Source organism: Hoplias malabaricus, chromosome Y (assembly GCF_029633855.1).
Source record: "Hoplias malabaricus isolate fHopMal1 chromosome Y, fHopMal1.hap1, whole genome shotgun sequence".
In the NCBI taxonomy this organism is placed as follows: domain Eukaryota; kingdom Metazoa; phylum Chordata; class Actinopteri; order Characiformes; family Erythrinidae; genus Hoplias; species Hoplias malabaricus.
The window spans coordinates 78,484,896-78,494,803 of record NC_089820.1 but is presented as its reverse complement, the minus strand read 5'-3'; the positions used below and the strand labels follow the sequence as shown (position 1 = coordinate 78,494,803).

Below are 9,908 nucleotides of genomic sequence, written 5' to 3'. Positions count from 1 at the left end.
GAGCTGAAAAATGCCAGAACTAATACTCAGACATCAGAACTCACCTAGGTTAATGGGGCATAATGTCACCAAACTCTCATAGAAATGTTCCAGCATCAATGGTAAAGCCTTTTTAGAAAAAAGGAGGGTAATCCAGAGTTTTGTTTGTTTGTTTTATTTATTTATACATGTTGTTTAACCTGATTAACATGAACAGTTAATTTAATACAGCTGTTTGTATCTGGTAAAAGGAAAAACAAAAGCATTAACTCCATAAACATTTCTATTGGGAGTCAATGAGCAGATGCTAAATCAAGTGGATATTGAAGCATAATTTAAATTATTTAGACAGAAACAAACATCAAATTGCTGCAGATATGGCCAATTACGGCTAGGCTCAAAAACACTGGAGTACACCTTTAACCCAGCATTTTATCTTAAACTCTCATTAGAAATGCTATTAGAATAAAGCTTCAGAAAACTGTGTAAGTTTGTGTAATTGCATAAATGTTGTGGAATGATCTGGGGTCATGTATAAGAAATATAATGCATCTTTAATTGGATCCATAATTATTTTAGTCACACATCAATTTATTAATGAGGTCTTCATCCCACTGAGTGAAAAAGGCCCAAATCACACACTGATGTAAAAAGAATGATCGTCTTTATTCGCTTTTCCACGAAAGCAGAGACTAACAAGTCAATTAGAGACTTGCAGAAGGTAGAGAAGGCTAAGATTTGTTGACAGAGAGCAATGAGTGACTTGGACAGTGCTCTCCAAGAGAAGCATTAGCGCACAAAGCTAGGTGGCCATCTGTCTGAGTGAAAGCTCCAAAATGCTGGCCTCGACACACCAGGAATTCCAAATACCCTGGTTAATTCTTGGAAGTTGTGTTGCTGTCCTTTTGCGTTAGAGTGTATTCAAATGTTACTACAACTGAATTGCATTACAGTTATATCCCATTTGCATTCTTTCTTGACATGTTTGCATCCACAAGACAAAATAACAAAAGACATGGCAAATGCGTAAAGGGTATTTATCAATATTCTCCTTTAAGCGTGTTAACAGCCCAGTGGCTATAGTTTATGTCCATATCAAAGTCTAGTTCTTGGGCATGAATGGTTCTATACCGTAGTCTGTTAATGGATACGATCTTTTTGGTGGAAATCTGACCATTTTTTCATTGTCTGCATATCTTCCCTCAGGCTGCCAGTGTGTGTTAGTAGCTGTAGTTTAGGCCTCAGAGTAGACACCAGAGAGTTAGGCTTGATTTGTAATTGCCTTAGTAAAGTGATACTAACGACTGTCTTCAGTGAAGGTTAATAGCCACAATGAGGTAATAAGGTAACCCCAGTTAATAAGCAACCGCACCTTTCTCAGCCCTGTTTACACGTATCCCTAAATGAAGGAACAAGGTGAGCTCTCTTACTTAGGAATTATATAGAGAGGAGGCACCAGAAAAGCCCTGCTAGAATCCAATAACACAGGCACATAACCTATTACTCCATGTTTTACACCATTTGGTTCAGTCCACACACTCTGATTAGCATTCTGAGTGGTATTCTACATGTGCCAGTATTCTTTCGCAGAGGCAATATCGTAGTCTATGAGGTTAATCCATGCGATTATTGCTGGTTAAATTTAAGGGGCAGCCTGCAGCCCCACCGTGCCACCCATGAGCAGATTTGAACAAGGCTAAAGCTGACTTCCCCACACCACCTTAAAGAGTAGCACCTGCAGTCTATTGGCTTAGCATCTTTTTTGGCTGTGCCCCTAGGGACCTGCTAACATCAAGACATAACTTATACCAACAACCAAGACCTCTTTCAGAGATTAACTGGAGAACAGACACCAACCATCAAATGAACACAAGATGATATTTAGGGCCAGTGTGATTTCTGAATTTTATCCCTATCCCTACTTTTCAGTTTGCAGTGATATCAGAGGAGTGGTACAGTGCAATGTCCTCAGTTTAGTTTAAGGCCCCATTTAAGGTGGAGAAGAATAATGAAAGAAGTATCCAGTGTAAAAGTCCTGAAGTGTTCTGTTCCAGATTCTGCATTGTAAGTTACATTTAAATGCAGGAGCGAAAGATAAGATTATTATTCATTCATTCATTCATTATTTGCAAGCGCTTATCCAGTTCAGGGTCGCGGTGGGTCCAGAGCCTACCTGGAAGGCGGGAATACACCCTGGAGGGGGCGCCAGTCCTTCACAGGGCAACACACATTCACTCACACACTCACACCTACAGACACTTTTGAGTCGCCAATCCATCTACCAACGTGTGTTTTTGGACTGTGGGAGGAAACCGGAGCACCCGGAGGAAACCCACGCAGACACAGGGAGAACACCCCAAACTCCTCACAGACAGTCACCCGGAGGAAACCCACGCAGACACAAGGAGAACACACCACACTCCTCACAGACAGTCACTCGGAGCGGGAATCGAACCCACAACCTCCAGGTCCCTGGAGCTACCTGCTGCGCCACCGTGCTGCCCAGATTATTATTGTTATTATTATTATTATTGTGCTTCACAAAATGTAAACAACTATGTTAATCAGTCTTTTTGTTATCATTGCCTCAAATGAAGAAAAATCAAGTCATAGTTATTTAGTTATGTCATAGTTTACGTTACGATTCTTTACCAGCACTAAGAGAGCTTGTGTCCACTGGTTGTGTGGTTTTGATGAACCCAAGCACATTGCCTGTTATGTAGCTAAAGAATAATCACAGAAAGAGTAGTGTTAAAAGTTGTGGGAGAATGCTACACAAAATGATGGCAAAAGAAAATCCTGCTGCTTCTAATCATGGGCATAGGTTTTTGTTTGTTACCGTTGGGGCTTGTTTTAGGCAGATTTTTCATGTTGAGTAGGTGTCAGAAATTTACATGTATATTTTATACAAACTGCATGAATCCTTGGAATGGCATTATAGTCCATACAGTCCAAGTAGCAAGTGCTTTTCCCCAAGGCCGTACATCTCAGTACTCCTGTACTCCTCTAAAATAGAGTCACTCACTCCAGCCGGTCATATTTACCCTATCAATCTCAGGCCTCGGAGGCAGGAGCCCAGCTGCCAGAGTGATTTTTCCTCGACTGCTGTGGAGACATCAGCGCAGGAGCGGATAATAATCATTTTATCACATTAATATATTAAGGCTGTCCTTCTTTGCTTGTTTCCTCATTATCCTAATTGAGTGCAAATTGGTTAAGAGGGTGCAGCGTAGTTATCAAGCCTCTTAGTTTTATCAGATGACAATTTAAGCCGCTCTGATCCTATTAGTGACAAGGCAGCTAAGGCATAAAGGAGCTGTGTCAGCTTACAGGGGCAGAAGAAGGGGGATGGGGCAAAAGAGAGAGAGAGCAGGACCCAGGTCAAGTTTGCTTTTGGCCGAGCCAAATTAGTACCTACTAAGTCTCGTCCGAGACCAGTAAAGACAATGTTTTGTTGATTCTGTAAGTGAAAATACGTGAACATATGCTGGATGTAAATGGATACGATTCATAAACCCAGAGGCTAATTGGACAAGCAATGCAGTGTGCGTCTATATTCTTACCCCTCATTGTTCGCTAGCAATTTTTTTTTTTCAACAATTTTTTTTTTTCAAGTTAACCAGGATTATTTGGCAGAATACTATATCCACATTCATTTGAACATGGCCAGTGCAATGGCCACTAGGGGCCAGCAGACAGTGGCTACTAATAAAATTTTAATTCCGGACATGCTCCGGACCCACCACAACCCTGAAGTGGAAAAAGTGAAAATGAATGAATGAAAGAATGAATGCTCCGTTTGTTTGGGTGCTTGGTTGCAGAAGAAATCCCTTAAAATGGAGTAGAACCTTCTGACAGTTTTTTAATACTGTAGCTTTAAAAAGTCTCCCACTTTCATTGTTCATTTACATAAATTTTTTTTCTAAAGAGCCATTTATAAAGCATCAAATGTAAATCCTATTGTTAAAAAACAAACTAAAACACAAGCAAACCAGAAACACAGAAGAGCATGAAATAAGACGTATTTTAATCTTCACATAATAACATATGCAAATTATATGTTCTATATTGTTTCACTCATGTGTAATACGTTACAATTGTGTAATAAATATATGTTATATATTAGGGTTTACTACTGGTATTTTGTAGTTAATAAACGTCCTATGTTGCATGGTATGGTTTTGGGATGTCATATGTAATGTAACATAATGTAACACTGTAGGTTGTAATATGTTGTGGTTTATAGAATGCAATGTAATAAAGTTTGTAATATTGTTGATAATATGTGATATATATTGTTTAGATGGAGCTTGTCCTTGCAGGGAGCTGCAGGGCGATGAGGAAAGCATCTCAGTGCGTGATGTGGTAATTTTAGTTTGCTGGATGACGCCAAATCCCAGAGAAACATTGACATACTTTAGTTCAAGGTGTAATCTGCTGCTTACTCTGTCAATCAAAGCCTTCCTCCTACGCCACTCAGACACACACACACACACAGAGACAGAGAGAGAATTCACCTCCAAATTAAAGCTTGCTCCACCCGCTGACACTGAACCTTCAACTAAAGAACACTGAAACCATGCTAAATAACTTTAGAAAATCTCTAAAAGAAATTGCTTCAGCTGATTTATTGATGGTTGATAAATCTGATCATTAGTTAAAATTTTAAATTAATACCACTCCAACACTTCCCTTTTTAAATCAAGCCAGAAATGTATATAAAAGTTTATTCCCAATGAAATTGAAACTCCAGAAATCACCATAAAATCATGAGACATTTAGACGAAATATCAGAAATTACCAAAAATAAACAATAAAAACACTGAGAATTTGTGATTAAAGTCAAGAAATCATTTTTAAAAAGTGTTTTAGAAATCAGTGAAATTTCAAGAAACATGAGGAACTTTGTAAAAGAGTTTATAGATCACAATCAAACATTTTCAAAAATTACTTCACCAAATTTCCATTTACCAAGCGTGGGGCTTTCTGATTCAAACCATTATCTGTTCTGATACTCATTCTGTAAAAGCTGCTTTGTGATTGATTGATTGATACAGAGACCATGTAGCAGTATGTTTCTGTAATTGACCACTAGAGGCTCTACAGTCACTGAGTGGACATTTGGGAAAGCATTTGCCCAAGCACAGTCCAGCTCCCAAACGTTTTGACAGAAGTAATTTAGTTGTCTGTATATTCCCTATTACACATCACAGGATATACACCAAATCTGGTCAGTGCAGTTGTGTGTGTACAGTTAAACAGAATATTCTTTAATTCTGTAAAATCACAGCAAATACAGAGCACATCAGCAAAACAAAACATGAAACAATATGAAATACAACTCTGAATTTGTGGAATATTTGACTTAGTACATAATAATACCTAATGTTATTGTACTAAGTGAACTTGCAATATTTAATATTGAAAATTAAGTGAGAAAAAAAGTGTTGAGCTGTTCTATGACCTCATGTTAGGACACGTTTGAAAAGAAGCTTCCATGAAATCTCAGAAGAAACATGTGCTAGTTTTCACCCGCCCAGTAACAAACAACTAAATATAACAATAATGAATATAAACTACAGTTTAATCTAATATTGTATTTATTTGAAATGCTATGTTTTGCTTTAAGATGTAATGGATTGTTATCTTTTTCCTGCCTTGGTTTACATCAGAACACACTTCTCCTCAGCCGCCTGCTTCACCTCTGTCATGGTGCTCTGAGCTTTGGTTTTAATGGTCTCAAAGTCTATGTCCATGTTCTGCAGTTTCCCCATGAAGGAATCGTTAGTCTCCTCCTCCTCTTCATCCTCCTCCACCATCTTGGCCAGTTCTTCAGGGACGTCAATGTCATCCCCCGCCATCTGCACTGTGGCATCGTCCTGTGCACTCTGATAACGAAGACAAAGACAAATGTTAGGGTACAATCATAGGCCAAAACTTTTGGAACAGTCTTTGGCTTATCTTTTTAAGCCAAAGATTAAATATAAAATACGGCTTCTGATAAAGTTATAAGACTTTTAATCGTTTACATTTCATTTTAAATATAAATAAGTGGGCTTCTTATTTGAATTTGCTGCTTCACCTTAAATGGCACAGCAGTTATATTCTGTATGTGGAATGGCAAATTTGAATAGAAATCAAACATGCCGAGATTAGCTTCAGGAAAATACAGATGGTTCAACGAGTCAGTATAAAATATTTATAGCTTAATGACCTGAGAAAACCCATGATCTTTAATAATTTATCGCATTATTGACACAATAATTTCAAGAAATATAATTTTTCTATATCATAAAATATAGTACTGTGCAGAAGTCTTAGGAACCTAAGATAATTATATATTATATATTATATATTTAAATTAATGCCTTCTCAGTAAGAGTGGTGCTTGTGTAAAGTTATATATAATCACAGTAAATCCCAAAATATAATAATATAAAACAAATAGGAAATATAACATATTATTTTTCTATAAAGCAGTAGGTGGGAGTGAGTTTGAATAACAATGATTTGTTTAGATTCTCTTTGATTTGCATGAATTTGTTAAATCCACAGCACACATTATTTAAAATCATTATTAATTCACCACTAAAACTAGGTACTGGATGATAGCCTCAAATAATACAGACTCCATGAGGAGAGATTTGGACAAAGTTAAACCAACACATTCACACACACAATATCACTCTGGAATAATGTTATTTGGTTTTATCCTAATGTTGGGCGTTATCTGTTGTTTATTTGTTTGTTTGTTTTAGCTTAATGCTCAGATAAATAGCTTTTTAAATCTCATAATCTCTGGAGCCTAAACTTTTGCACAGTACTGTAAACAGATGGAATTCTGCTTTTCTGATAACTTGTGTCATATTTTTCACACTTCCACTTGCTTTTGGCTGATATTCACATTTTTTAATGAATATTTACACATTATTGTTTTCTGTACAATCTTAAAGAGGAAGTTTGTTACTTCACCTGTGGGATTCTGTATTTGTCTCTCAGCAGAACTCTTAGATTGGCCCTCTCTGCCTTCTTTGTAGCAAACTCTTTATCCCTCTGAATTCTGTAGAAAGTGTGTATTCATAAAATTAATGCAGACAAATCACACAGAAGCAGAGGTAACACTTAAACCCAATGTGCAACATATTCCTGCAATGAGTTTAGGGTTAATGACCAATAACCCAAGCACACACACACACACTGAATTTTAGTATATGGAACTTTACTGTAAAAAAGTAATTATGTTCATTTGATGGCTAGTCTTCAGTTAATCGTCTGAAACCCTAATAAACAGGGGCTATTTACCTGAAACTACCTAGAGACTTAAACTAAAAGTACTAATTGTACAAAAACGAATGATACAAACTATTTTCACTGGATCATTTTCTAAACACCAGAATTTAAAAATGAGAGTTCCACTATCAGGGATAATGCTCTATTTGCATGAGTGTTAGCCATGGTAACTATAGTCTGGACTAATGTTATTAGTTCAAACGAGGCATTATCTCCAGCTTTATTGTCCAAAATCAGCAACTACTAAACGTTTTAATGTGAATCATGGTGAAAACAGGCCAGACTAAAAGAGGGGTTTAGGGTTAGAATAAGGGGCAGGTGGATCAGGAGTCAAAAAAGGACAGGACGTTAATTCTCACCACCTTCAGTCACTACCAGGCTATTTTTAATGACACTCCACACTGGCCATTGTCCCAAACAAGAACTTATAGCTACACCCTTCTTCCACTCCGATAATCCTGCTCTAAACCTCCAGTGCTTCAAAACTACAGGGCTGCTACCTTAAGAACAGAAGACTTTAAGCAAACTTTGTGGGATGTTTCTAAGGCATTTCTATAATCGTGATAATTGCGAGGTTACGGGTCAAAGTGGGCCAACGTCAATGTCAGTTTTAGCGGGGAAAGACTTGTCTGGAAGGCTTGGCATTTGACCCGATTAGGGCTTTTACCTCGGTGACCCAGTTCCTGGCCTAATGCTCTCAGGTGTTATATAAACAGATAAGAGGAGCATGCAATATAAAGGAACATCGGTCCGACATGTGGAAGCCCCTTTTTCCGAGACGTCATGGTGACGTTTAGCTGTACCGCGCCACTCTTGCTACTCTTCCTTAAATCTGCTGAGGCTAATTGGTTTGTCACTTGTTGCTTTGATGTCATTACTCTTGTCCTGTGGTCAGTTATCGCTGGTGTCTCTAGTGGACGACAAGGGAAAGACAGCAAGTTAACTTTGCCTAACCTATAGAGGGCAACATTTCAGAAAGGTATACACTTTATTAAGCCTTAACAAACTACTAGTGTTGTACTAACAAGCCTTTCAAAATCTGTCCAAATAGGACAAGGAAAAACCTTCATAACTTTCAATGGACATCAGTGAAAAAGGTTTTATTCCAAGTAGTTTTGGAGCATTTGTACTGGATCATTCATCATGAAATTTTCACAGCGTGAAGCAAAGGCGCTGTATTCAAATGATGTAGTAAACTAAAAATCCACTAAAATGGAAATATGTGTTTTTCATTGGATGGCCATGATATATTATTCTGACAAGTGGTGAATTATGAGGTTGTTTGGCATAATTATGAGGTTGTTAACATATACATGCTACAGGCAAGCTAACACTCCCATGAACAGAAATCATGTTGCACAAAAGCAAGTCTAGCAATTACTTTTCAAGAAAATTATATAATATCACTGACTACTGAACTGTAGTCTACTACCTCCAAATTAACCTAAGACCCATATCTGAAAACACTTTTTCAGGTTTTCAGTCTTCTAATATCAGTTCGGTGTGTAGCAGTGAAAATCAAGAACAAATTATATAGTTATCTCTGACTGTAGTTCAGAGACACAGCAGATATAGTCATATGTCAGTTCTAGCTCAGTGTTAGGACTGGAGACTTTAGGGTCATTGTTAGCTGTAGGTTTTGTATTGAACACCCATGCGTACTCTTGTATACTCTACGCGTATAGATTGGAGTGCAACTATGGTAGCTATAGCTAGCATAATAAATAATGCTGTTTCAGTTTAGTTTTTTTTTAAGACATAGATTTCCAAAGACCGCATGATAAAACCTGAGCTAATTTGCTATCAGCTTTAGAAAATGCAGTTGCATTAGCTAGCGTACATGTTATCTAAACTACCTAAATATGTCAAGCTGTCTTGCCACTGCACTAGCTGGATTTATCACTTAGCTCTGTCCTTCAATAAGAAACTGAGCTGGCAAATGTGATTTCAGATACTGAATTGTTACCTATCTATACATTTATTGATTTTCCAAAGTTTGCATGTTTTAGGTCCAAAGTTCACATGTTTAAAAAAAATAACATTCTTTTAGCTTTGTCCAATCCATATTTGGAGCTCTATGACTTGATCAGGACCAGATCTCAGCTCTACTCACTTCTCCTCCACCAGCTGTTTCTGGTACTCCTCGAACTCCTCTCGGGTCATTCCTTTAGATTCAGCTGTTTCTTTACCATCCCCTCCGGTCGCCCCCGAATCCTCCCCTCCTCCACCCATCATGTTTTTCAACTTATCCCCAACCACCTGCTGCATTAAGAATGCCATGTTTCAGAGCTTCCAGGTGCAGTAGACAGATGATCTGCAGATGTCAAGATGCAAAAAAATGGCCTAAAAAAGCAGGTACAGCAATGTGACAAGAGTCTAGCCCAGTTCTTGAAGAAGAATACAGGAAAAAAGAAACACTTTCACCTGGTTAAGCATTTGCACCTCTGGAAGTGGGGAACCTAAGGTGTGGGGAAGCTGGGTGTCAATGTTCTGGGTAAAACGGCTCAGGGGCTTTAGCTTATTACAAACCGCTCACTGACAGCTGGGTCATCTCACCTTGAGACAAGGACTTAACAGATATTATCTCTCTAGTGTTACAGTAATATAAAAAACAACAACATAAAAAAATGCCAAAATAT

General features: G+C 37.8%; 1 protein-coding gene across 1 annotated transcript; it reads right to left on the bottom strand.

The window, feature by feature from the left end:
* Nucleotides 1–5,482: 5,482 nt before the first annotated feature.
* LOC136679755 (complexin-4-like) lies at nucleotides 5,483–9,549 on the bottom strand. The gene is made up of 3 exons (XM_066658426.1): nucleotides 9,383–9,549; nucleotides 6,952–7,039; nucleotides 5,483–5,867 (listed from the first exon to the last, which is right to left on the bottom strand). Exons 1-3 carry the CDS (start codon nucleotides 9,547–9,549, stop codon nucleotides 5,643–5,645), a joined length of 480 nt encoding a protein of 159 aa, XP_066514523.1. The 3' UTR covers nucleotides 5,483–5,642.
* Nucleotides 9,550–9,908: the final 359 nt, after the last annotated feature.